Genomic DNA, 27,530 nt, shown 5'->3' on the forward strand with positions numbered 1-27,530 from the left:
ACATGCCTTCTTGGCCTTAAGATCCAACTTGGTCTCCCTCACATGGTAATAAGTCGAACAACCAAAAATACATAGAGATTCATAATAAATTAAAATATCTTTTAAATATTTTAGTATTTATAATATTGAAATATAATATAGTTTAAACAAAAATTCAAAATCTTAAATTCTAAACCTTAAAAACTAAAACCTAAAATTGTTTTCATCATTATTTCTTAAAATTGTTTTCAAAATCTAATATTAAAATCAGTTTTTAAAAACAAAAAAACCATAATCATTTCCAAACACACCCTAATTCTTAATAAGTCATTTTCAAAAAAATCATAATTTAATATTATAGCTGCAATTTAAAATTAAAACCATAATTTCATTTCCATCTAGAGGCCCGTATCATTACTTTCGTACGGTAGTGCGTATCCGATCATGTTCTTAGGTGATCAATGGAAGTCCTAGTTCTTTCCCATATCTTTCTTTCTCCTTCTCGCGATGGGAGCGACGAACAACGAACAAAGAAACTAGAAATACTAACAAATTTACTCTTAAACTTCAATTTATCCGCTGTTTCATTGTTTGATTTGATATAAGCTTCGCTGACCGCATTCTTTTCACAAATTCGTCTTAGGTTCTTGAGGTACGTTTTTTATTTTTCTAAATTGAAATTCTAGGGTTTATGATTCTTTGTTAACGATTTTCTTTCTAACTCTTGATGGCAAATCCGGGCAGTTTTCGTTGCTGTCGGTTGTGATATCGGTCTGGCAAGGGAATGATTACAATGCCGCCATTCATGTCGGGCTCCAGAGCATTCGGTTCTATACTTTCGCGTCAAAATTGTATCAGGTACTTGATTAGGTCTAGCAGGAGGGATATGCAGTTGCAGAAATTCGATGTGGCTCGATGTATTAGTGGCATTGCCGGTATTCAGACCCCATCGGCCCGCAATCCTATGAAGGATGTAAATTGTTCAATTGAGAATTTATGTAATAGGATCAGTTTTGCGCAAAAACGCCAGTTTATCGGTTGCGGGGATGGTGAAGTGGGCAGTGTTCTCTCCAAAGTCTATGAGGAGAGACGCGTTTTAGGGTAATTTGGTTCGATTCCTTCTTTATTTTTTGTCCCTCTCGTTTCTTGCTCTTGTGGATTGTTCTATTCTCTTTATTATATGAATAAGGGCCTCATGATTGGTCTTCTTTATATGATCGAGCCTAGGTGTGTTATTTCCTGACTTGTATGTGGAAAATTTTATTTCATTAAGTTGCTGCACCGCAACCTACAGTCACAGTCCCAAATTCTGGAAGCAGCCTCTCTCTGTAATGTGGTAGTAAGTCTGTATAAATATGCTCTGTACTTTGCTTCCCCTGCAGGAGCCTTTTGCAAGGGAGTGGTTACCTTTTGAAAAAGCTTGTTTTGCATGCACGGGGGCAAATGAAATGTTCACCCTGTATTGCCTTTCTAGTTTCTAGTCCTTTCTTCAATTTGGGTCTTTTATCTAGTGGCAACATCTCTAACATATCATGAACCCCCTATCCTCCTTGATCCTGCAATTGTTTTGTTCATCTGATTTTCCATTTTGTTTTTCTTTAGAGAATCTTTTGTTTGTCACTTGGTTCTTCCCTTTTGTGGTTGATTTAGAATATTTAATGTTCAAAACTGGCTTTTTCATTGGTGAATTTCATCTCCTAGCATCATGGTCTAGATGTATTCGTTCATGCTGGCATTATATCATTCTCTTATCTTTCATGGGGTCACAGTGAGAGTAAGTGTACTTTAACATGCTTTTTGGTGATCAGGTATTCTCCTGAGCAGTTATTTGATGTGGTTGCCGCAGTGGATATGTATCATGAGTTTGTCCCCTGGTGTCGACGCTCTGGGGTACTCAAACACCATCCAGATGGATCTTTTGATGCTGCGCTGGAGATTGGCTTTAAATTTCTGGTTGAAAATTATGTTTCCCATGTAGAGTTGGACAGACCAAAGTTTATAAAGGTATTCAATTCCTTTGATATTTTAGTGGCTGATTTCATAATTTTTTTCGATATTCCTGTCACTTTCTTCGATGATAACGTTTATCCAAGTTGCCCATGTTAGTTTCATGTTATCTCCTTCAGTTAGGGACTGGATTGCCAACAACTGTACTATTTGTATACAATTTGGCTTGTTGAACTAAGTGAAGAAAATGTCGCCATGTAAATGGCATAAGTTTTTTGTATAATTTTCATGCTATACTGTTTTAGGAATTTATGAATAAGGCTTAGATCCCCGACCATGTAATAAGGTTTAGAAATAAAACAAGCCAAGAATCTAGACCCGTCACCTTCTGAGTTCATATGAGATAGAAGCTAATTGATGTCTTTGGTATGATGATGTGTTTTGCTGTGGATTAGGGATCTGTGGAGTAATTAACTGTTGTGAGTTTCTATATGCATGCTGTTGGGAATTGGGACAACCTAAGTTGGAGGTATGATATGAAAAGTTCTCTTAATATCTACAGCTAGGATCGGTATGTCACCTTTTTTTTCCCTGCAAGATAATTTTTACACTCAAATGTCATCTCAAGCTGTGCATGTTTTTATGTCATGTTTGTGTGTGTCTGTTGATCTGTTCCCCTTCAATTTCTGTTGATTGATCCCCTTTTCTTTTCTTTTTTTAATCTTTTCTTACACTTTCTTTCAGACAACTGTGTCGCAGAGTTCCGTCTTCGATCACTTGATAAACATTTGGGAATTCAATCCTGGTCCAGTTCCAGGAAGTTGCAACCTTTATTTCTTGGTGGACTTTAAGTTCCAATCACCACTTTACCGGCAGGTAACTGTCCTTTTAGTTGTTTTGTTATCTCATGCCCTTTCAGATTTGTTAGAATAAACAACCATATTCATTCATAGATAATTTTAGAGTTAGTCCTCTTACGAGTATTGTAACTTGCGACTTCTTAATATTCTCTCTCTCTCTATGCCTATATATTATCTGTACATGATTTTTTTTGAGTGTGAAACTTTGAGGGGGAGTATTGGAGCTGCACAGGACCCACATAAACCGTAAACAAATGAATGGTAAATATTCATGCTGTTAGAACAGTAATTATAAATTTAGGTTATATGTTTCTTCTATTCTTTCTCCACCCCTTCCCCTAGAAATGTAGAAGAAAAAATAGGAGAAAATTTCCAAGTTCTTGTACCAAGGTTTTTTAACTTCCTTTTGGGACCCTTGCCTCTATCCTGATGATAACTTCTGGCGTGGCCATATTCATCAATACCACTTACACCATGGTTGTTACCTCGTCCGTGGCTGTTTTTTTGTGGATGTCACATGGTCCAGCTTTTCTCTCTGTGTAAGACTATCACTGCCATGACCATGACCATGACCATGACCAGATCACTGCCTCTATAGTGCTATTTTCACATTGATTTTTAGTTACTCTGCAGACTTGTGAGAACCATTAGGTGACACTATCATCACATGCCGTTTTACCCTATCTGTCTCTAGCTTGATTGCTAGGTGAAATGATCATATCCAATCCTTAGCAAAGACATGAAAAGAAATTAACATTCCACAATGCTCAAAACAGAGAGATTGCCATATAAATGTTTATGGACATCATAGAAATGTTAAGTATAGGTACCTGCTCCATATACAACTTGCCCCATTTTGTTCCAAAATCACTACTATGCCACACATGTGCTGTCTCTTTGCCTGTATTAACTTAAAGTTGTTACCGTACCACATGGGCCTATGCCTGGCATGCCCAATTGAAAAATATTTCAGACCTATATACCAAATTGGCCTATTGTATCTGGCCTATGTACCCACCTTTCACAAAAAGATAATAGAAAAATGTTTTAATCAGATAGCTGAAAAGGTGGACTGGAGAATCAAGTAAATTCCCAATTACTAAAGGATTATATATCTGAGGTTAAAGAAATGACATTGAGCTAACAAAATTATTTTGAAATCCTTAACTGCGAATGATTTTGTTGAAATCTTATGGAACTGAATGGCTCCCTGCATCTATTATCCTTTGTTAAGGTTGGGTCTCTTCTTACTCTCTTCACTGTCTACTTCTCTCTTAACCTCTCAATATCTTTGATCTCAGTTTATCATGGCAGCACCTTCACCATTATAGCCATCCCACAACCGTAACATCATAGGTTGTGCTTTCTGCCTTCCCTAGGGTTTAGGGAATTTGCTTTCTCCTCTCCCGTCCTTTTACCGGCCCCTTTTTGTTTTTTTTCCTCCTTTTTTTATGTACTTATTTGATCATATACAGCTGATATCTCATTTGTAAGGTTTTTAGGTTCATTTATCGATAAATTATCGAGGTGTTTGTTGGTAAGTGAGACCCCCTATATTAATTGTCCTCAAATTACAGCTTGAAACTTCAATGATTTCAATTATTTCACCAACTAGAAAGTCAGTGTGTTTTAGAATAGAGAGGAGGTGATGGTATAAAAGTTGTGAATGGGCAGCATTGAAATGTATATAATAATATAAATGGCTGCAATTGGGATATCGTATTATTTATTTGGAATCAAATGGAATGTGATGGGACTGCATAGTGTTGGTGTTTTTTTTTCCCTGAAAATATTGGGTTGGTGTTCCCATCCAAGGTGTGGTTGGTTACGGTGCTGCTATTAGGCAGCTACATGGCATGAAAAAGTCAACATTTAAATAATATATAAGAATATCTTGCTATTGTGTGCAGTGCACTGTACTTCAACATAAGGAAAATTAGCAAACGTGTAGACATCCAATTTGGAATGACTTATTTTTGCAAATATCTGATTGGTTTGTTTCAGCAACACTGGATAGGCAGATAGTTTTTGCTGTGATTTGTAGTTATTATTTTGTTCTTATTTTTGGTTCAGCTATAATGAAGGTAAGTTTGTTGAGGCTTTATCTTGGATGAGTTTTTGTTGTCTGGATATCTATGATTGGAATTTCTTGTTAAAAAGCAGTAACAGCTTGAATCTCATTTGATAATGAATGTACGATAGGTAGCATCCATGTTCTTCGAGGAGGTGGTCTCTCGACTGGTTGGTTCATTCAGTGATCGCTGCGGTGTAATTTATGGACCAGGGGTCTGAATCCTTGAAAGGCATTACGGACAAGGAGCATAAAAGTGTCTGTTGTTCTCCATTTAAGGAGACATGGTGCTCACGTGTTAGGCTTTGGCCCAATTTATTCCATCGTCAAGTGGAAAACTCCTTAGTGTGCGGATCCGATGGTCCGATTTTGAATAATACAATTTGTTCCGATCCCCTCTATCCTCTCTCGAAGTGAATACATGACATTTTTTGTACAATAATTCTTATTGACATATCTAACTAGGCAGAAAATTTAAACCAATAAATGCAAGGAAGAAAAGAACAAAGCACATGAATTTCGTTCGAGCCATTAGCCATGTCCCCATTGACGTGCATTCAGTTGGAATTGAATCTTCGAATTTGTCAATTATGAGTTGAACGTTTTAACAATTCAGTCATGAATGCTTAACGGGTTGGAATTGAATCTTCAAATTTGCCAATTATGAGTTGGACGTTCTAACAATTCAGTCGTGGATGCTTAGCGGGGTATAAGCTTATGTATTAACTATATGATTGCTACTATAATATAACGCAATTATAATAGTATTAATATGTACGCAAGCAATCAAGTTCTTACAACCTAGTATACATCATATTTATGTCATATCGAATATTTAAAGAATAAATTTATATAACATATTACTAAAAAAAAGTATGATTAGGTCTTACTAAAAAAGAATGATTAGGTCGTTGAATATATATACATTAATTTAATTTGATTTGATTACTCATTCTCACTCTCTTTTTTTTTTTTCTTCCCCTTTTCACATCCTTCATTGACAAAAGCACAAGGCGGCTACCGATAACGGCATTAATGGGTTACAGATCAAAAACCACGAAAGTGACAAGGGATATTTTGGAGAATGGAGATCGATCATAGTTACCACAATCTGATCACTATCGCCACCAATGACGCCTCGACATCACCTAACCTTTTCATTTCCCTCTCTCTCTCTCTCTCTTTCTTCGTTCATAATGATTTACAACTGGATCACAAGCTTACTTCGATAATAGAGACTCAAAACATAGTACTATGTTAATCCAAACACAATCTTATTATATAAAAACATAATGAGTTGGTGATGATCAACCCACTTTGACTCCAAAGTGTACTTAATGCTTATAAGTGGAGGCAGTAAGTCCTGTCATGATCACTGATCATGCGATGATATTATGAGTGTTAGATTCCCACAATTATGGCCAATAATTCAAATGGGGGGACTATCAAAGATCCCAATCTATATATATATATATATATATATATACACACACACACAGCTGGACAAGTGTGAGGTGACAATTTGGAAGTTTTCTAAGGTAGGTCCTTGAAATGTTGTTTGATTGGTTATTAGATACGGATATTAGGCAAGGATCGGTAACATCTGGGGCTGCATATTGTGAGGAACAGCTTGCTAGCTCTCTCTCTATAGTAGAATCTCTTTTCTCTCTTTTTCCACTATCCATTCATTTTCCTTTCCTGCCGTATGTTTACAAAAACGATTAAAGTAAAGCATAACCAATGCGTCAACTTTCTTTTTCAAACCCTTTCGTTTTCATATGATTGTGGAAGTCGATCGTCAAATGGGTAAATGCCAGTCAAAAGATATGCATGTGATGAACGTTAACTCTCTCTATCTTTAGGCAAGACATTTCATGATCTTACAAACTTGGATTATCTAGCTACATTTTCCATGTTCCATAATGCCAATCCAACTTATAATTAGTTGTGTTGGGGACTGGGGAGGGTCTTTCATTGAAGTTAAATCATCGGAGAGAATCTTTCAAGTTGACTCATTGGTTATACAATCCCATGCAACAGGGTTGGTGCTTTAAAGAGGATTGAATATACGGTACTTGCCGACTTCATGCACATTGGATGCTTTCTGGCAACCGAAAGAGAACAAATAATAAGGATGTGGCAAGAAGATAATATTTATCAACATCTCACTTTTCATCTTTACTTCAATCTTATCAACAGTTCTGTTGGGAATTTTCATCAGGATTCTCCTTTAGAAATATCAAGAATAAAAGAGAAATTGAACTGAAGAATCGAACCACAATCACAACACAAGAATATACGTAGAAAACTCTGAAACCGGAAAATAAACCACGAGTGTTGTCAAATGACTGTTCAAAATTTGCTTTTGCTTTTGTTTTTAGGGACGGAATATTAATTTCGTCGCAAATTTGGCGGGTATTTGTGCCATACTTTGCCATAGAATTTGCGAGAAAAATTATCCGTCGCTAACTAGTCTTTCTTTTGAGTTAACTTTTGCAGCTGAAAATCGAAGAGATTCTATCGCAAATTAAAAATTATCGACGAAAATTTTGAAAAAGAGGCATTTCTTGTGGTGTATACCACAACGCTTTCCCTATCTTGCTCAGAGAAAATCAAGGACGACGGATCATAAAGAACAAATCCGTGTCAATTTGTGCTCAGAGAAAATACGAACTTTGTTTACCTAGTTGTAGGGGTGGTAAAATATCGGTTTCGCGTCGGACAACGTCACTTGTTTACGAATATATATCGGGATTAATTTCGGATGTACTTAATTAACAATACCCGGATTGGTTTGACTCCAGACAAGTAAATTGAACAATAACTTAATCCAAATTAGGGTCCGGACAAGATTTATGTGTAAACCGAACCAAATTTTTGTTTGGACGCCCCTATCATCCATCTGGACGGATCTTCATCCTTGCTCGATCCAGACATCTAGTAAAGCCCCTCTACCACTTGATGCACCTGAGGTGTCTGGACGGCTATAAATCCTTGTCCAGATGACAACTCCATAAACAACATAACTTGCCTCCACACAATCCGAATCAACTCCAAATTTATTGATCAAATGTAACAAGTTCAACACCCAATTGTGGAATTTACGCATAGGTTCAAGTGGTCAAATGCTGCTGAGGAATAAGCAGCCAATTAAGCTTCAATTAATGCATATATGTGTCTACAAACAATTACCCCTAGAGTTTTGTCAATAATCTTTGGCCTAGGTACGTATGTGGGACATGCATATATAGGTCTTTGAGTCAATTTATGTAGGTAAACCTAGATGACAAAACTCCTTTGGATGTAATGTAAGTGTTGGCATAGTTGAAGCCAAAAGACTTAGGATGTAATCACTACAAGTCCTACAAAAGTACTTGTCATAAGTTGCGTTTACAATACTTTGGAACATTATACTTTGCATAATTGAAGTCAATCTTTATCTCTACGTACTTGGGTCACTTTCATCACTTACGTATGAATGGATTGATGAACCGACTGTTTGAAATTATGGATTTCATCGAATCAAATTAGTTGAAGGTTTGAAATTGCTTCCTCAATAGCATGCATGTGCCCAAAATCAAGGTGTACATTATATGAGTTCGAATCTACAATCAAAGAATATTCGAAGGGGGTCACTAGTAATCTACAAAATGAGCAAGAAGTCGATAATCAGAGACGTTGGACATCAATGGGGTGCCATCCAAAAGGGTCTCTGACAATCAAGTCAATAACAATCGTGATGACAAAAAGAATATAGTATATGTTTAACTTATGAATGTTTAGTGTAGAGAGGTTTGTGGCTAATTAGAGTTGCTTCTAAATTTTTTGAGATCAATTAATTCACGCCATACTTTGCCATTGCCACGGAATTTGCGACAAAAATTATCTGTTGCTAACTGGTCTTTCTTTTGAGCTAACTTTTGCCTGAAAATCGAAGAGATTCTGTCGCAAATAGAAAATTAGCAACGAAAATTTTGGAAAAGAGGCATTTCTTATGGTGTATACCACAACGCTTTCCCTATCTTGCTCTCTCTCATCAGGCCTGGTCGTCTCTTGAACCCTTTTTAGAGAAACAAAACCATAGCAATTCATGTTAGAACCCTAGAAAATACTTCTATTTATACAAAAAAAGAATTACAATCCCATCAACCTTTGAGTGCCTACTTAACCCGTCCAAATGGCAAGTGCTTCGAACGTGTTTTCCAACATATCCGTCAGACTCCCCTATCATTCGTCTAGATAGATTTTCATCCTTCCTCAATCCAAACATCCAGTAAAGTCTATTCTTCCACTTCATGCACCTGAGGTGTCCGGACGGCAACTTCAATCTTATCATACTCTCCAAGACTCTACATCCTTGAATCTCTCACCCCTATAACCTAATTACACCAAGAGATATACCACAAAACTTTCTCTACCTTGTTCTCTCTCTCTCATCAAGTTTGGCCGTGTCTCTAGTCCTTTTTAGAGAAACAAAACCCTAGGAATTCAGGTTACAACCCTAAAAGACACTTCTATTTATATTAAAAAAATTATAGTCCCGTCAACCGTTTAGACACCTACTTAACCCGTTAGGATGGAAAGTCCTTCAGACATGTTTACTAGCATACCCATCTGGACGCCCCTATCATCCATCTAGACGGATCTTCATCCTTGCTATATCTAGACATCTAGTAAAGCCCCTCTGCCACTTCATGCACCTGAGGTGTTTGGACGGCTATAAATCCTTGTCCAGATGACAACTCCATAAACAACATTCCAACAACATAACTTGCCTCCACACAATCCGAATCAACTCCAAATTTATTGATAAAATCTAACAAGTTCAACACCCAATTGTGGAATTTACGCGTAGGTTTTCAAGTGGTCAAATTCTGCTGCTTATTCTTTAGGAATAAGCAGCAAATTAAGCTTCAATTAATGCATGCACGTCTCTACAAACAATTCCTAGAGTTTTGTCAATAATCTTTGGCCTAGGTACGTATGTGGGACATGCATATATAGGTCTTTGAGTCAATTTATGTAGGTAAACCTAGATGACAAAACTCCTTTGGATGTAATGTAAGTGTTGGCACAGTTGAAGCCAAAAGACTTAGGATGTAATCACTACAAGTCCTACAAAAGTACTTGTCATAAGTTGCGTTTACAATACTTTGGAACATTATACTTTGCATAATTGAAGTCAATCTTCATCTCTACGTACTTGGGTCACTTTCATCACTTGCGTATGAATGGATTGATGAGCCGACTGTTTGAAATTCGTCGAATCAAATTAGTTGAAGGTTTGAATTGCTTCCTCAATAGCATGCATGTGCGCAAAATCAAGGTGTACATTATATGAGTTCGAATCTACAATCAAAGAATATTCGAAGGGGGTCACTAGTAATCTACAAAATGAGTAAGAAGTCGAAATCAGAGACCTTGGACATCAATGGGGTGCCATCCAAAAGGGTCTCTGACGATCAAGTCAATAACAATCATGATGACAAAAAGAATATAGTATATGTTTAACTTATGAATGTTTAGTGTAGAGAGGTTTGTGGCTAATTAGAGTTGCTTCTAAATTTTTTGAGATAAATTAATTCAGAAGGAAAATGGGGTAACTGGTTGCTTGGTATGATGAAAGGACATGATGAGAGTTGTTTCGTGTGTCAGAAGTAAGGTATGCTACAGCGGGTTTGACGGAGAGATGTTTGAGATAATGAATTTTGCTTTCGGGGATATATGTACGAGGTAGTGTGAATGTCAGATCAATATGAAAGAGCTTAGAAGTGATGAGGGACTGAGAGTCGAGGTCAAGGTTATGATAAGGTCGACGTCAAGGTTATGAGAAGGTTGATGTTGAGGTTACATGGAGGTCGACGTCAAGATGATATGGTGGTCAATGTCGAGGTGAATCAAGAGGTCGTAACTGAGAAATATAATAAGGACGTGATTTCGAAAATCGTACATCTCAAGGAGTCATTGGGCATACGATTTCTCTGTCCACTACATACATACGAGGTTATGATCCAAATTGAAGCGATACATAGTATTGCGAAAGTGATCATTATAATTTTTTTTTTTAAAAAAAATAGTTATAGGACACAAGTGTGATCATCTAAACAACATGTGTGTTCCCCATACTTTCAGTACGAGGACATGTTTATGGAACACTTGACCTTACGTTTCTGATTACCGAATCTGAGACACAAGGATTGCAAGTGAGAAAAAAATAGTTGGAGAAGAACAAATAGTAACCGCGTGGGAAAGGAAAAGACAAAATGCTATTAACAAAGTTGATATCCATCTTTTCCTCAATCTTTCCCATGGTATATAAATATAATAGCAAATCTCTCTTTTCCCCCACCTTTTGCAGATATATATATATATATAAAAACATATCCATTCTAGTACTCTTAGATGGTCCACTCAGAGCCCGAGATAACATATGAGTTCATTTTTGTAATAATGATCCATAAATGATTTTATGGAAAACACATATGGGTATATGTATTTATCTTATATATATGAATATATCTATATATTAAAGAAAAATTTTCACATGCGCATCAACTTTACGCATTTATTTTTCAATTATAGATGTAGTTTTCATTTTTGTTATGCTTTATTACCATCATTAAATTTTGTTTGCGTAAAATTGATTGAGATGTGAGAATCGTTTTATATATATGTGTGTGAGTGTATGTATGTACTGATGTGCACACATTCTCTAGAAACAAACAGTAAAGTACGATCTGGGGTGGTGAGAAATGGACACCTACACCTTACGAAAGATGCCCCGAGATTTTGTTGTCAAGGAAATCAAACAGGTGTCATAGAAAGGAGAACCAATAGTCGACACGTGTGAGTAGTGATTTCGTAGCATGCATGATTGTCTACGTTGATACTCGATATTACCCTAAAATGACCAAACAATAATTCCACGGACACTGTCTATATAGCCATGTGCGTGGGAAACACAACAATGTGGGAATGATGGAGACAATGACCAACTTATAAATATATGTACTCTCGATATATAGGATCCCATCATCATTTGGTATCTCATTTATTCCAACTGTTAAATTATATGTATAAGATTTTACGTGTATCATGTATAGCCCACGAATCCACTTAAATCTTATGTGTTCAACCAATCAACAGAAATAATTGAGATATCAATTGTTGGGATATTTTTCATTTTCTCTATTAGATTCTCATGCATTAGTTGACGTGGCGGCCTATTTGGTTATTTACTTTATTTGTAATCTTGGATAATAAGAACGAGAGACAATTGTGTGTATATATAGTAATCATGATGGTTTTCAAACGTGGTTAGGGTTGAAAACCATGAGTAACTCATATGACATTCATGTGTGTGATATTTTATATAGGTCTCGAGTTTGAGTCTCACTCATCCCCTTTCTTTTATTAAAAAAAAGTGGTTAGGGTTTGCTACACAGTTAATGCCTGTATGTGCATCATCCCCTCCTCGCAAAACCATGAGAGTTTTCATGTTAAGATAACAAGAACGAGAGACAATTGTGTGTGTGTATATAGTAATCATGATAGTTTTCAAACGTGGATAGGGTTAAAAACCACGAGTAACTCAGATGACATTCATATGTGTAGTATTTTTTAAATGTCTCGAGTTCGAGTCTCGCTCATCCCCTTTCTTGTATTAAAAAAAAGTGGTTAGGGATTGCTACACAGTTAATGCATGTACGTGCATCATCCCTCCTCGCAAAACCATGAGAATTCTCATGTTAAGATAATAAGAACGAGAGACAATTGTATTACTTAAACTTTATATTAAAGAGTAAAAGGGCGAGTCCTCCATAGAAAGAGGATATATGACTTATTAGAATTTCCAATCCAATGCACATCAATAATATTGTCCGCTTTGGATTGTTCGGTTCTCATGGATACATCGGGTCCGCATGGCTTTACCTTAATAGGAGGTCACTCATCCCAATAGTGCTCTTGCAGAAGGCACATTTAATTGCGGAGTTACTACAATATGTTTTTCATCAATAAAACACGTTGTTGACCTTTTTTAAAAAAAAATATAGGGGAAGGGGATAGGAGAGTCTCGAACTCGAAATCTCTATGAGAGTATCACACAACCATTGAGTATGAAGATTTTGAAAAATAAAATAAAGAAAAATAAACTGATAGAAAATAAAGGAATTTCGGAAAATTCTTTTGCCCTCTCCCCTGGCTAATGGCTATGGTGTGAGATTCGCGATGAACAACCTAAAATTGGGAGCACGTGTGGACAGAACGCCGCGCGTGTGAGACACAAGAATTCTCATTGTGGGCTCCACTTCAGGGGCCTTCTCGTATCCGAAGTCTCTCCAAATGGACCACCAGGATTATAACATGTGTCAAAATCCAGCTATATACAGATAGTGGGGTTTGAGTTGGTTAATAGTAGCCTTACGATTGGGTTCCACTTAGAACGGGGGTTTTGGTTTGGGGGCCCATGATCGGGATACTTCTACCTTTTTCCGTACAAAACCGACTGCACTGGGTGTCTGGGTCCCGCCTGAATCCAAAAATATGAGAATACAATCCCATCTGGAAGACCGGAGATCCTTAAATAATTCCGACCGTGTGTAGCTGGATGCCACTGTCCCTTAAAGATTCTCTCAATAAAGTAAAATCACATAATTTTTTTTTGCAAATTTTGACCACACAAATTTTCTAAATATTTAATCTATTTTTTCTTTAAAAGGGAGTTAGATATTTTGCCTACACTCCATAATGTATGTCGTGCTCCATAATATTTTTAAAAACAGTTTTTAAAAATTGAATCCGTGACATTCAACTCATATTTAGTGGTGGATTCATAAATTCCAACTATGGCGCACACATTATAATTTTTTTGATATTGTTCTTTTCCGTCTTGTTGTGATTTTTTGTTTTTTGATTTTTTTGAACATGATTTGAGTAGAGACCGGATAATGGCTATTGAGATTTGGGTTTAGACCAGACAATTATTCGAAGCGTTACAAACTTTAAAATAAAATACTAGGACCTCATATATTTTTCTTAATCAGCTGTCCAATATTATTGTATTTATACATGATTTTATGGGGGACCCAGCCCCTAGTGTTACAATAGTGGACCCATCACTCGATGTATCTTTACAATTCTATCACCAAGACACATGCTCAACAATATGTTAGAACTACCATATCGGTAGTTTGTGAACTAATAGTCCAATATATAAGGGTGACTCACTCCCTTAATTTACAATAACCGGTTTTCCTAGTAAACTTTGGAGGTTGATTGGGTCGGGCCTCCCTGATCTAACCTAGAGAGGATAAATCCACGAGAGCCCAATTTCAACGAGTCCAGAACGAACAAATTTATTGTGTGTGGATGAGAGCTCAACTTATACGACTATAGACTATAGCCACAAATGATGATGAGGCACGAAACAAAAATTAAAGATTCCAATCGCATAAATCAGATTTTTTTTTTTCTCTCTTTAGTCTATGTCTATTCAATTGTTAGTGTAGATAAGATTAACTGCAATAATGTGTTTCAATACCTCTACTCTGCCTTCCCCAATCCGAGCATCCTCACCGGAGCCATCTACTCTGTCGATGAAGGTCTCTTGAACAACCCAGTACTTCTGCTTTAAAATAACAAAATAAAATAAAGTAAAAGTTAATAGAATGATAAAGTGAAAGTTAATAAAATAATAAAAGAAAAATAAATCATTATTTTAATAAAACAGAGAATATGATAGATAATCTGATACAATAATTATTCGAAAGGAACTATGAAATATAGAGAATAATGGTATTTCGTTTGTATTTTAGGAAATCTGTTAAGAAAAACGAGTGTGGATACCCTTACTCCTATATTTGAAGATACCATTTACAGGAATTGAGCCCAAGAAATTCCAACCATTGGGAGCACACACTATGACTTCTTCTTCTTCTTCTTCTTTTTTTTTTCATTCTGTTTCGTCGATCTCGTTATGACTTTTTTTTAAAAAAATTTTGAAACATTGTTGAGTAAAGACAGGATAGTGATTACTGGGATTTGAGTTTAGGCTGGGCAATTATTCAACGGTGGTAGTCTTAAAATAAAATATTAGGACCTAATATATTATTTCTTAACCAGCTCTCCAATACTATATTACATTGGTAATGATTTCACTAGAGGCCCAGGCCCCAGTGTTACTACAAAGAATCTGCCACTGGTCGTATTCTTACAACTCTACCATTATCATCTATCTAGTCTCAAATGATGATGAGGCGCGAGAAAAGTTAAAGATTTCAACAGCATAAATCAGATCATTTTTTTTTTCTCTTTGGTATGTGTCTAATCAATTGTTAGTGTTGATAAAGATTACAATGGAGCATAATAGCTGTTATCTATCCAAATTAAAACTTCTATAAAAATGAATCCAAACACTCTAAAATTTATAGCAAAGATATGTCTGGATAAAAATAATTTGGTCAAATTGGTGATCAATGACACTCCATCCACAAAGCTCTATTTGTGGTGTGAAAAACAAAGAGTAATTAGCAAATGTGAACAATGTCACTCCCTTAATCCTCAACTTTAGTGAAAATGGGGGAGCATCTCCTCCTCCTCCATTCTTCCCTTTTTTCAGTTTATTTTTCTTTTAGTTTGTTGTTGTTGTTCTATTAAATAAAGACTACGGGCAGATCATGGTTTCCTCCCCAGAATTCCGTGTGGGATATGGTATTGCTACAACAATGATGTATAATTGGAGACCCTTTATCACGTTCTAAGTTCCAAACTACAAGATCAAGTGTGAATAATCACGATTTCGGTGGAGTTAGATTTGGATCTAGATCTTGAGCTACTTTCATATTTGTTTGGAGGAGTTCTCAAACGACAAGATCTGTTTTGTTTATTTTATTTTTAATGTTTGTTTGTCTAATTCGGCGAAGTCTGGTGTAATACGGTATCATTAGGTGGAATATGGTGTCGTCCGGAGATGACCGATGATGATCGTTTTTGTATTTGTATTTTCTATTTTTTTTAGATTTATTGGTTGTAATTCCATCTTTAATGATGCGTTTGAGTGCCTTATTAGCCTCCTCTTTCCCATAGTTGGATTAATGAATCTATTCTCGGTCTCCATGACTTTTTCAAAAAAACTTTAGTGAAAATGGGATCACCATTCACACCTTAATTATAAACCCTACTACATTAAGACTAAAAATTCCACGCCGTTTGGTGAAAGCCAAGTGATATAATTTACAAGATGAAACCCAACCTCAAACAATTGAGAGTCTTTGGCAAGGACAAAATCGTTCGGGTTTTAGATGTCGATTCATATTGTGCACGTGATTCACGTGATACATACGTACGGTACAACTTCATAAGCTTAATAGTGTTCAATACATGTGCATTTTGCATCAGAAAACAGGAGAAACATCATCTTATCTTCTGATGTCGATCGAGGGTTTTTAGAAATGTAACAGCCATTACTTTGTTTTCTTTCAACTTCTTCTTGATCCTTGGGATTTAATGTGTTAAAGGAGACTCAAAGTCAAGAAGAAATTGCTAGTTGTTTCTACGCAAGTGAAGTGAAATGAGGGCGGTGGGCGGTGGCTAAATTTTCTTGATCACCTACCCAAACTACCAAACAATTAAGGGGTGGTTTACTTTGTCTTTTCTGTTTTCTTCTTCTTCAAAAACTCCTAGAAAACTCCATTTTCACTACTATTTGTTTGATTTGAATGCTTGTTTTTATTAGCATAATTAATAATCTTGTTGATTAGGGGGAAAAAATTGGAATCCATCAGCAACATTTTGTCCTTTATTCTATTTAATTTCTAGTAAAATCAAGAATGTGCATCAAGTTTCCAAACAACATTATTGCACATGCATCACGAATGTATAAAACAGTTTTTAGATCACAAACATAAATCATGCATATGGGATTCGAGGTTGTTAAGGATATACTCAACTTGATAGTGCTCAATTTGGAATCCCTCACTCCGCTTACTTAACACTCCCGTGATTTATTTTGACCCTAATAGTTGGTTGGCAACCAAGGCAAGAAGAAGCAAATCCACAAGAATACCGAATTATTGACTAGAATGATTTGCATATCATCTCATAAATATTGTAAATTTTGCTACATTTGCAAATCCAATAACTTTTTTTTTTTTGGATGTTTTTGAGAATATTTTTAATTACAAGAGAAAATTGATGTGGTGACACTTGTCTTTTTGTCTTTATCCCTTAGATTTCTCTTATAAATCTCGACTCATCATCCCCCTTGGAATGACTCAGTGAAGAACCAAAGGAACCAAATCCTGCATTTTACTGCAAAGCTCGTATATATATCCACCCAAAGAGTAGAGATGGAATTAAGATATCTTGTTTATGTCCTAATGTTTCTTCTCACTACTCTATTCTTGTATTTGATCAAAACAAGAGACCAGAAAGACCTAAACAGAAGAGGTAGGCTCCCTCCGGGTTCAATGGGGTGGCCATACATAGGTGAAACCCTTCAACTCTACTCACAAGACCCAAGTCTCTTCTTTGCAACAAAACAAAAAAGGTTTGTGCTCTCTCTCTTTGGTCTTTTTTGAGAAACTTTTGTGTTGCATTAGTTTTAATGTGCTGGTTTTGATTAATTTAGGTATGGAGAGATTTTCAAGACACATATTTTGGGTTGTCAATGTGTTATGCTGGCTAGTCCTGAGGCTGCAAGGTTTGTGCTAGTGACACAAGCACATTTGTTCAAGCCAACTTACCCAGAAAGCAAAGAAAGACTAATCGGTCCATCCGCGATCTTTTTTCACCAAGGGGACTACCATACCCGGCTAAGGAAGCTGGTTCAGAGCTCCTTGTCCCTTAACTCAATTAGAAATTTAGTGGCAGATATTGAAGCCATATCAGCCTTAGCCTTTGATAAATGGGATGGTGGCCTTATGATAAACACTTTTCAAGAAATGAAGAAGGTTTGTTAATTAATTTGATCTTATATTATTTCTTTTTTCACTTTCTTAAAAGTAGCTAGCTTTTAGCTTTGTATATTCTATTGGATATTTTACAATATTTTATTGATTCTTTTGATATTTTAAACTTCTGTTAATTCTGTTGGGTCTGAAGGATTTGTGTTCTTTCTGGGTCATTGCAGATTTCTTTTGAAGTGGGTATACTTGCAATTCTTGGTCATCTAGAGCCCCACCATAAAGAAGATCTGAAGAAAAACTATAGCATAGTTGATAAAGGCTACAATTCCTTCCCTACAAACTTCCCTGGAAGTCCTTACAAAAAGGCATTATTGGCAAGACAGAGGCTAAGCAAGGTTTTGAGTGATGTTATAGGTGAGAGGAAGGAGAAGAAGTTACTTGAGAAGGATCTGTTGGGATGTCTATTGAACTCAAAAGATGAGAAAGGAGAAGTACTAACAGAAGATCAAATCGCGGATAATATCATTGGTGTTCTTTTCGCGGCACAAGACACAACAGCCAGTGCCTTGACATGGATTATCAAGTACCTTCATGACAATCCTAAACTTCTAGAGGCAGTCAAGGTAAAGATTACCTCTTCACAACAAGCCAAATTTCCTGTCGGAGTCTTGAACAAGAAACACAAGTCACTCTCAGCTTCATTTGTCTTGTCTCTGTGAATCAGGTCACCAATAGATTTGTACTAATTTTTGGTTTGCTTTTCTTTGTAGGCTGAACAGAAGGCAATTCGAAAACTGAATGACAAGCCATTGAATTGGAACCAAACAAGGAAAATGCCTCTAACTTACAAGGTATGTTTCATAGACGCATTTCGTCAAACACATGTCATGCATTAACGGCTACACTGTCACCCATCTGGGAAATTCTGTTTCATCACCACTGAGAATCAAATGTGGACTTGTTCAGGTTGTTTTGGAGAGCTTGAGAATGGCAAGCATCATATCTTTCACCTTTAGAGAAGCAGTGGCTGATGTTGAATACAAGGGTAAGAGTAATAACTTGCACTAAAGAGTGAGTTTTGTTTTTGGTAATCGAGAATAAATTAGCATGTGTGATTTTTGGACGATCCACTAAGTCTAAACTCAGGCCATACTCAAATCACTTGGAAATAACTGCGTCAACTTAGAATCGAACTCCTGACCTTGAGCGAGATTCCTTACACCCTAATTTCGGAGAAATAACTAGTTAGGCTATCGTCAAGTGGTTGGACTAAATGAAAGATATTGGAGGAGCCACTAATTGTGGATTAATGACATTGAAATTTGTTACAGGGTACCTCATCCCAAAAGGTTGGAAGGTGATGCCTCTGTTCAGGAACATTCAACACAATCCAGAATTTTTCACCGACCCTCAAAAATTTGATCCCTCAAGATTTGAGGTACAATTTACCACCTTTTTTTTGGGTAAATATGGAATCGAAACCCCAATGTTTGGTCTAATTGCATAAACACCCCCTTCATGTCTTTTCTGATTCATCAAAGTTCAATTTCTGCAGGTTGCCCCAAAACCCAACACTTTCATGCCATTTGGGAGTGGAGTACATTCCTGCCCAGGAAATGAACTTGCAAAGCTGGAAATGCTTATCGTAGTCCACAATTTGGTCACCAACTTCAGGTACAGTTACCAAAATTATGTTTGATTTGTATACATACATGTGTGTGTGTGTGTATATATATATATATATTATATGTATTGAGAAAGGCATGTTGGTGGTATTATTGCAGGTGGGAAGTGGTAGGATCTGAAAATGGGATTCAGTATGGGCCATTCCCAGTCCCTCAGCGTGGACTACCAGCCAGATTCTGGAAAGAATCTACCAGCTCAAACGCATTACAATTTACAATGACATGACCATTCCCTACCCCTAGCTAGCCCCAAATGAAATTCACTTCTCAATTATTATTATTTTTTTTGCTTGTATGGTCCTTTTTTTTTTCTTGGCTTAAAAAGCCAGTTTTTTTTTTCTTCAATTTTTAGTCTCTGGATTTATCCATCATTTAATCCCCTGCAAAACCCATATGGGATTCCAATTAAGCTATTCGAATTGTAATTTCTTGACGCATTTTGTGTCTTTTTTACATTAATATATAGGTTAAGTTAAACAACAGTAACATGCGAGGAACCTGTGTATCCTTCCTAACGAAGGTCCCTACAGTAAAAATCATTGCAGTTTTCTTACCATTTTAATAAGAAGCCTCTACAGTGGTCATCACATACGTCCGGTGTTTTTATCATTGCAATTTTCTTGCAATTTTAATAAGAAGTCCCTATAATGGCCATCACATACGTCCGATGTGTTTATCATTGTAGTTTTCCTGCAATTTTAGTAAGAAGTCTCTACAATGACCATCGTCCAATGTGTTTATTGGTGTGGGATGATAGCCATTGTAGTGACTTCCACTGCAAAACCCTTAGCCATGTATTCATTTGTGGGGCCCTTAACCCTGTATTATCATTGTTTGGGGTATCCGTAGATGTCATTCCATTAAGCATTTCTGTCGGAGACTGCAAAAATAGCCACCTGTTGTGGTATTATTGATCAGTAAAGGAAAGAATTCAGTCTAAGGAGGTCACCTCTCAAGAACCCAAAGTTACGCTGAATACACTGAATATTGGAATACACTGTCAGCTGTTCCTCTCACGTACCCCACAAATGATCTGGCTACTTGAGGATCTGCATGGGTATCCTGTGACATCTTCTACTTATTTGTGTCCGCTGTTATGATACGAACAGAGCCCATGAGGCAACGACACCTTCTTGTATCAACAGGAAAGAAGGGGCCAGATATCTCCGTTTCTCTTCAGTCTCCAGAAGTTTACGGCATAAAAATCACTTTCAAACAATAAAAATGTGACCCATGGTTTTCTTTCAGGTATGACCCACTTCTTCTTGTTGCAGAACATGGCTGGTGCTTGATGCTGGATAGAAAAAACTGGTTCCACTATCAGTGAGCTCATGATAAGCCACGCCATTTTTCTTACATCCATTATCCATGATCCTGTGGATGTTCTTAGAAAATATCATATCATCTTGAATCCTTGACAGTACGTTCTTGCATCTCACTGCGAAGGAATAAAACGAGATCAGATTTCTCTTCTTGATTCTACAACTGAGACAACCGCAATTTTTCGAGCCCTGGACACCACAACAAAGTACGAACTAAACTTGCATTTGATACGAACCTCTACTGCCGATCAACAATGTTTGCTTTGATTAGGAAACACTTCAAATGCAATGCATGTTAGTTCGGACATCTATTTTTTTCGGAATGGCAGTTCTTCATTAAAAATATTCATTAGGATGCTGCATCTTCAGTTGCACTGCTGCAGCGAGTTCCATGATGGAGTATCATAGCTAGTCTTGATTGACTGGACAGACCATGGTTTAACAGACTTCCCTCCATATTAGAAATATTAAGAAGAGCATATAACACTAGGCACAGCAGCAAAGGCACAAGCATTTGGTATTATAACCTACATAGAAACGTAAAACAAGCCGAATGACCCTTTTTACTGCTCTTAAACAAGGACAAAATAATACCCAGCATCCCATAGATACAACATGCAAAACGGCATTCATCCTGATCTTACGCTAATGGGAAAACATTATTTTAATTATTTATCTATGAGTCTTGCATAGTTTTGTATATTGTCATACACTTGATCACATCTGACTATGGTTCAAGTACAACATTATTTTTCCGCTGGAGCAAGTTTGAAAAAATGACCTTATATGTCTTGAGATGCAAGAGAGGAGTATTTAAGAATGGCTGCAACAATCCTCTCCTTGTCTCTGGTTGGGAAAGCCTCTAACAGGACTTCATCTTTGTAGAAATGGAAGAGAGGCACCGCCTGCATCAATTCATGTTTAACTCCAACTGGTCAATGAAGTAAGAGAATAAATGACTGACATCCAATGGCACATTAAACACATCCTGCATATGCCAGTCGGTAAAACATTGGCGTGAGCCAAAAATTAAAGGTGCTGTATGTGGAGATAAAAGATAAAGTTTGCTTGATTTATTCTTTTGCCCTAAACTTCGCTCTCAGAAACAATTTGGCTTGAAATAAACGCACACATAAGCCCCGCATAAGCTTAAATCTAAAGTTTCATTTCAAAATAAATTAAACTTCTAGTTGACATCCATAATCCATGAATAGTAAGAAAATCAGCTATTAAATCTCTTCACATTTGTGCTGCCTGCAGAAAATAGATGCCTTAAATAAATGCAAGGAAAACTTGGCATATTTGATCATGCAATAAAAATGGATCAAAAGCCACAGCCAGAAGAAAATCACCTTTATTCTGAGTCGCTCCGCAACCTCAGACTGCTCATCATATTCATCAATTACCTGCAGTAAATAGCAAATAAGAAACTATTGTTCAATAATAATCAGAAAGCTATAAGCACATCCAAATCCCATTGGCTGTTTGTTACTTTCATGTTAATCTTGTTGACTGACCATGATAAGGTGAAACCCTGCTTTAATGGTTCAATACTTTCTTTAAGTAATCTAGTGAACAGTGAATCAAACCATTCTGATTAGGTGGTCTTGTCTTTCAAGTGTAGCAATGTGGGCGCCATATTTGATCCGCACTTTAAGTATAGAACAGATACAATATTTAAGATACTTTAGCCTGTCATTATTAATTAGGGAGAAGGAGGAGGTTTGAAAATAGTGCAATTGGACAAAATGATCTTTTACTTCAGTTAATTCTGTATTATGTAATCACATTATGATTTAGGGATCTAAACAAGTCAATAATATAAGATACTCACATTATGCTTTAGGAAGATTACTGGAGCATCCTGATCCCCAGATCCCCGGCATAATTTTGCAAAAATCTGCTCTATGTATTTGCAGCTTCCACAAGCAGTGCGATAAAAATCTACCACAACTAAGGATTTGGTTTCCTTGGCCTTTTCGAGAATTCTGCAAAATTCTTCATCAGTTTTAAATTCTCTTACACATTCAACAGGACATAGATCATCATCTTCCTCAAATAATCCTCCAGGATTTTCAGTAGCCACACTGCCCACTCCTTTGATTTTTCCAGACTGCAATACGTGGTCAAGATTTGAAATGCTCCAACCCGAAGTTTTAGAGAGATAAGAAAACTTAGCCGCACCGAGGGACGATTTAAAATGACTTGTATGAGAAAACACCCTTCGAACTATACAAGGCTTTCTAGAAGCAACTTGCCCTTCAGGGCTCTTTCCAAGACTGAAAGATGCCTTACTTCGAAGAAAATTCTGATTTTGCATAATAACACTCAGGGAATCTTCTGATTTTGCACGATAACACTCAGGGAATCTCCACTACACTGATTTATAACTGCTTAAAAGTAACAACTCTCAAGATGAGCTCTCGAGTCTCGACACGCATGAATTACATAACTTGATAGGATGGAGGCATTAATCTTAAAAATACTCCTCATTCTACTTCATTCACCAGATGAAAGCTAAACATAACTACAGGAAACAAAGAAACAAAATCATTAGATTATCGTCCTAGTTGAATATTAAAATCTATTTGAAACCATGACAGATTGAGACTAAACTTGAGAATTCAAAGGAGTAAAAAGTGCACGCAAGATCTCCATCAAGGAAATGACAAAATCAAGATAACTACAACCAAAAAAGTAATAATAAGTGTTCCAATACCACAATACACAAACAACCAAAGTATCCAATACCATACGCACAAACAACCAATGCCTATAAGTTCAACTGGCACAGCCACCAAAGTGGAACATATACCCACAGAATCATCCATTGTCACAGAAAAATCAATTCAAAATTCATTCAAGGCCACTATTTCTTCTTCACTTATGTTTTCTGAAAAAAAGTATCAGCTAGCTGCTTGATATTTTTCCCATAAAATGCCCAAAGCATAAATGGCTATGCCTTATCGCCAATAGCTTCTATTCAAAGCTAAATACATGGTATTGGAATAAGCATGCCTGTCTATATAATCCAATTGATCGGCCATAAAATCACTTGATAGCATATCATCCAACAAGCCCGTTTGCAAAACAACTACTACACGAATAACAATCCCTGCCAAAAAGAAATGGGCAGAACACAGTGATGTTGGAAAGCACACATTTTTCATTTAATTCAGACATTCCAATACAAAAATCGATGCAGTAGAGCTATCGACAGACGAACCCTAATTAAGGTCACTTGAGATTACGATATACAACTCCACTAATACTGGTCTAACATTGAAGTTTGAGAAGAAGAAACCAAAATGCCAATGTATGTAATATGTATATGACTCGACGTGTTGGTGCTTACCTCAGACAGGGAAGATGTTTCGCGGTTTTGCTGTATCAGGTGAAGCTTCGAAGCTCCAATCAGGAGTGGACAGGATTTCGCCATATCCACTCTCTGTCAATACCCTATCCAAACGCCTGGTTCCTTCTTTCCCCGCTCACCCGATAAACCAATTGGATGCATAATCCACCCACCATTATCGGGTTCCCAAATCATGGTTTTTTTTTTTTTTAAATATCGTTCAATAATATGTTTTTCATTATAATCGAATCTTGGATACATATATGCCTAATCGATTGTCAATCAAGTCACCTTTCATTGGTAAATCATAAGTCATGTAAACCTTCTACATACTTCAGTCTATGGTTATTTCATTGTATTGTATATGCCCCTAACTTCTGATATTAGGGCATACAGAGTCCACATTTGAAGATTGTGAATTAGCGATTGCAAAATTGAATGGAAGATGAATGACTCAATGATCGTCTGGTTATATACATTGAGAAAGAAGTGGTTGAGGTTATCATACAATATTACCAAAATATGAAAATTCGAAAAAAGCAATTGTAAACGTTTTATCAAATTTATAAATATGATTTTTATTTTCATCTTAATGTTAACAAGTGATATATAGAGAACCCAAAAAAATTCCAAGGCCCTATCCCTACACAAAGTTCCCCTTTCCTAATACAGTAATATCCGATGCTGGTTTCGCCCCTACGATGGTCACGATAAACGCTATCCAATTTATCTATTTGTTTATTTATTTTATTCTCTATTTGTCTCTCATCTCATTTTTGCTATACAAGGTTCACTGCCCAACACCACCCTAGTGTCAAGAACTCTCGGGACCGTCAATTTATGTCTTTTCTCTGCATATTATTATTATTTTGAAATACCATTGAGAATATATTTCTTATTGGAGTCAAACACTGGACACACATATGTCTAACTCAATCAAACCACCTCTCATTGGTTCTCTTTGCATATTATTGATGGTCCACATTCCACACGACAGATCATTACTTGTAGATCCAACTGCCTACTGCCTATTGCTCAGGTTTATGAAACTTCATTTTCATTTTCATTTTATTTTCTCAGGGAATTTCTTATTGTGACTTGTGTGTGCACTATTATTGCAATTATGGAAAATATTTCTTTGAACTTATTATGGAAAATATTTTATTTCTTTATAAATTAAGATCTGATCTTACATTAATTTTGTCATTGATGAACGTGCTATTATTGCAATTAATTTCGTCACCTGCCCAACTGAAATTGCCATTTCCTTCATTTATGGACGCGACTCCTCGCTTAATTTGATAAAACCCAGAAGCAATTCTACAGCCAGTCACATCTCTATTGCTCAAATTCTGAGTTTTGAAGCGAACCAGTAATGGCATCGAACACTGAGCTCAAATCTGACGCCATTTTCGACCTCATGAAACATTTCCTCGAAACCGACGAAGGTAAAAAGGTCATCCAGAAGGTCAATCTTGTCTATCAATTCAACATCGCTCCTAAGGTCCACCATCGCTTCCCTCTCTCTCCCCTCCCCCCCCCCCCCCATTATGATTGCTCTTTGTCTGATTGAAATCCGTATTTATTTTCTCGTTCTGTGATTGAATTTCAGAAAATTGGGTTCGATGAGGTGGCTTACACTGTTGATCTCACGAAAGGAGAGGTGAAGAAAGGTTGGGAATTTTGCTTTTTCTTTCCTGGAACTTTCTTATTGTTGATTCGTTATCTGGGTTTTCTCTGATTCGTATTGAATTCTTCTTCTAATCTCTGGCTGCGATAGTCTTTGCCGAGTTTGATGGTTCTGAAATTGAATGTTTGTGTTCACTCTTGGACCTTCTCCTAGGTAACCACTGATTCTTAAATCTTTAAAAAAGATTGGCAAACAATTGATCAAACGAAGATTGACAAATAATTCCCGCCAAATGGAAGTGTTCGGTTCATCTTTCATCTCCTATTTTTGTGTCCCACCCAAGACAATATCAGACAAGGATTTTTGTCTATAATCTCTGGTGCTCACATTAACTTATATAATTTCTCACTCCAGCGCTGGGTTTTAGAGAGTTTTTTAACTGTATGGAAGTGAGTTTGTCATCGTAAAGTTACTTGTTGGACTATTTGGACTACTTGAGACATTTATTTCTATCAATATTCATTGATATTGTCCTGCTTGGGGGCACTGGCATTCTTTGGTGGTCTCTTTATGTGTAACAAAAGTTCATTATGTAACGGCTCATATGTATATATGACTCATATTGGTAATGAATTTTTTGTTTGTAGTTCAATCAATTCATTACAAAAACCTTTTAAATTTCAGGGGCAGTCGAAGGAAAAGTGGATGCCACCTTTTCCTTCAAGGATGAAGATTTTGTGAAGCTTTCCACGGGGAAGTTGAATCCCCAGATTGCCTTTATGAGGTATGAACTATACATCCCATTCAAATATGTCACTCCTTCCTCATTGTTTGATGATTTTTATTCATAATACACTATTGTTTTTGTGATATTTGATGGATACAGGGGTGCCATAAAGATCAAGGGCAGTCTGAGCGCAGCTCAGAAATTCACTCCTGACATTTTCCCAAAGCCTTCAAAGATGTGAGGATATGCATACGCTGAAGGAACAATCCATATTAGGATTGTTATAAATTGTTGGTAAAACTGCATTTTAAATGTCAACTTTAATCTGTGTATTAGTAAAAAAGTATGAGTAGTTGGTAGGCATCCAACATCCATCCTTGATAATGCATCACGTTTCTGGATTTATCATTGTACTAGAGAGGGCCTTGAATTATGAAGTTTAACAATCCTCCTTTTCAATCATTTTGAAATCTTTTGTTTCTTTGATTCAAATACATGTTAGCTTCCAGCTTTGTTACCACAGTTGTTTTCTTGGAAGGTTACTTTCTGGTTGTGTTATGTTTTTGCGCTGCATGAATTGAGTATTGCCTCTATGGATTCATAGTTTTAGGCCAACCTTGGAGCATGCTGTAAGTAATGCTTGGCCTTAAACAGTACTTAGGGACAAACAGACTCAAGATCTGCTCTGTTCTGGTGGTATCAAGACTGCGGTATATATACTGTTCACTCCATCGATCGTTTTTTATGTGTTTATTAATCTAGACGAACAAGTTTAAGCAATAATTTTGCACTTCTTTTGCAAGTATTGACTGCTGAGGGTCACTCGTTTACAGCAGTGTTAGAGTAAAAAGTTGGATTAGATTTTGATCTTAACAAGTTCTGATTTTGTCAAACATGCCTGTATGTCCGACCAAGCCAAGCCTGTGCCCACGGTACAACATAGCCAAAGATAAGTGAGTCAAGCTTAAATGATACATTTTTTTCACTCAAATCTCATGTTGGACTTGGCTCTGTAAGAAATTCACACATCCATACATGTCAATAATATT

The 27,530-nt window shown here is 36.5% G+C and overlaps 4 protein-coding genes across 4 annotated transcripts; 3 read left to right on the forward strand and 1 right to left on the reverse strand.

The window, feature by feature from the left end:
• Positions 1 to 394: 394 nt before the first annotated feature.
• Positions 395 to 5,391, forward strand: LOC120009218 (coenzyme Q-binding protein COQ10 homolog, mitochondrial-like). The gene is made up of 5 exons (XM_038859692.1): positions 395 to 631; positions 724 to 1,080; positions 1,788 to 1,983; positions 2,671 to 2,802; positions 4,989 to 5,391. Exons 2-5 carry the CDS (start codon positions 764 to 766, stop codon positions 5,076 to 5,078), a joined length of 735 nt encoding a protein of 244 aa, XP_038715620.1. The 5' UTR covers positions 395 to 631; positions 724 to 763; the 3' UTR covers positions 5,079 to 5,391.
• Positions 5,392 to 17,125: 11,734 nt separating this feature from the next.
• On the forward strand, positions 17,126 to 19,929 carry LOC120009958 (abscisic acid 8'-hydroxylase CYP707A1-like). Its single transcript, XM_038860695.1, has 8 exons — positions 17,126 to 17,404; positions 17,486 to 17,807; positions 17,987 to 18,385; positions 18,533 to 18,613; positions 18,729 to 18,807; positions 19,094 to 19,200; positions 19,318 to 19,436; positions 19,547 to 19,929. Exons 1-8 carry the CDS (start codon positions 17,205 to 17,207, stop codon positions 19,671 to 19,673), a joined length of 1,434 nt encoding a protein of 477 aa, XP_038716623.1. The 5' UTR covers positions 17,126 to 17,204; the 3' UTR covers positions 19,674 to 19,929.
• A 399-nt stretch (positions 19,930 to 20,328) lies between these two features.
• On the reverse strand, positions 20,329 to 24,301 carry LOC120009959 (thioredoxin-like 4, chloroplastic). Its single transcript, XM_038860696.1, has 5 exons — positions 24,125 to 24,301; positions 22,604 to 23,296; positions 22,122 to 22,175; positions 21,551 to 21,674; positions 20,329 to 20,885 (listed from the first exon to the last, which is right to left on the reverse strand). The coding sequence occupies exons 2-4, from the start codon at positions 23,087 to 23,089 to the stop codon at positions 21,552 to 21,554; spliced, it is 663 nt and encodes a 220-aa protein (XP_038716624.1). The 5' UTR covers positions 23,090 to 23,296; positions 24,125 to 24,301; the 3' UTR covers positions 20,329 to 20,885; position 21,551.
• Positions 24,302 to 25,287: 986 nt separating this feature from the next.
• Positions 25,288 to 26,943, forward strand: LOC120009729 (non-specific lipid-transfer protein-like 1). Its single transcript, XM_038860419.1, has 4 exons — positions 25,288 to 25,628; positions 25,737 to 25,797; positions 26,439 to 26,538; positions 26,641 to 26,943. Exons 1-4 carry the CDS (start codon positions 25,500 to 25,502, stop codon positions 26,720 to 26,722), a joined length of 372 nt encoding a protein of 123 aa, XP_038716347.1. The 5' UTR covers positions 25,288 to 25,499; the 3' UTR covers positions 26,723 to 26,943.
• Positions 26,944 to 27,530: the final 587 nt, after the last annotated feature.

The sequence above is a fragment of the Tripterygium wilfordii genome, chromosome 11, assembly GCF_013401445.1.
Source record: "Tripterygium wilfordii isolate XIE 37 chromosome 11, ASM1340144v1, whole genome shotgun sequence".
NCBI lineage: Eukaryota > Viridiplantae > Streptophyta > Magnoliopsida > Celastrales > Celastraceae > Tripterygium > Tripterygium wilfordii.

Bases quoted from the DNA above. Each gene is read 5' to 3' on its own strand.
- LOC120009958 (XM_038860695.1), top strand. From the start codon at position 17,205: ATGGAATTAAGATATCTTGTTTATGTCCTAATGTTTCTTCTCACTACT. The intron at 17,405-17,485 runs GTTTGTGCTCTC...TGATTAATTTAG, and splicing joins TTTGCAACAAAACAAAAAAG to GTATGGAGAGATTTTCAAGA. The intron at 18,808-19,093 runs GTAAGAGTAATA...AATTTGTTACAG, and splicing joins GGCTGATGTTGAATACAAGG to GGTACCTCATCCCAAAAGGT.
- LOC120009959 (XM_038860696.1), bottom strand. From the start codon at position 23,089: ATGCAAAATCAGAATTTTCTTCGAAGTAAGGCATCTTTCAGTCTTGGA. The intron at 22,176-22,603 runs GTGAGTATCTTA...TATTTACTGCAG, and splicing joins TAATCTTCCTAAAGCATAAT to GTAATTGATGAATATGATGA. The intron at 21,675-22,121 runs GTGATTTTCTTC...GAATTGATGCAG, and splicing joins CGGAGCGACTCAGAATAAAG to GCGGTGCCTCTCTTCCATTT.
- LOC120009218 (XM_038859692.1), top strand. From the start codon at position 764: ATGATTACAATGCCGCCATTCATGTCGGGCTCCAGAGCATTCGGTTCT. The intron at 1,081-1,787 runs GTAATTTGGTTC...TTTGGTGATCAG, and splicing joins GAGGAGAGACGCGTTTTAGG to GTATTCTCCTGAGCAGTTAT. The intron at 1,984-2,670 runs GTATTCAATTCC...ACTTTCTTTCAG, and splicing joins ACAGACCAAAGTTTATAAAG to ACAACTGTGTCGCAGAGTTC.
- LOC120009729 (XM_038860419.1), top strand. From the start codon at position 25,500: ATGGCATCGAACACTGAGCTCAAATCTGACGCCATTTTCGACCTCATG. The intron at 25,629-25,736 runs GTCCACCATCGC...ATTGAATTTCAG, and splicing joins AATTCAACATCGCTCCTAAG to AAAATTGGGTTCGATGAGGT. The intron at 25,798-26,438 runs GTTGGGAATTTT...TTTAAATTTCAG, and splicing joins GAAAGGAGAGGTGAAGAAAG to GGGCAGTCGAAGGAAAAGTG.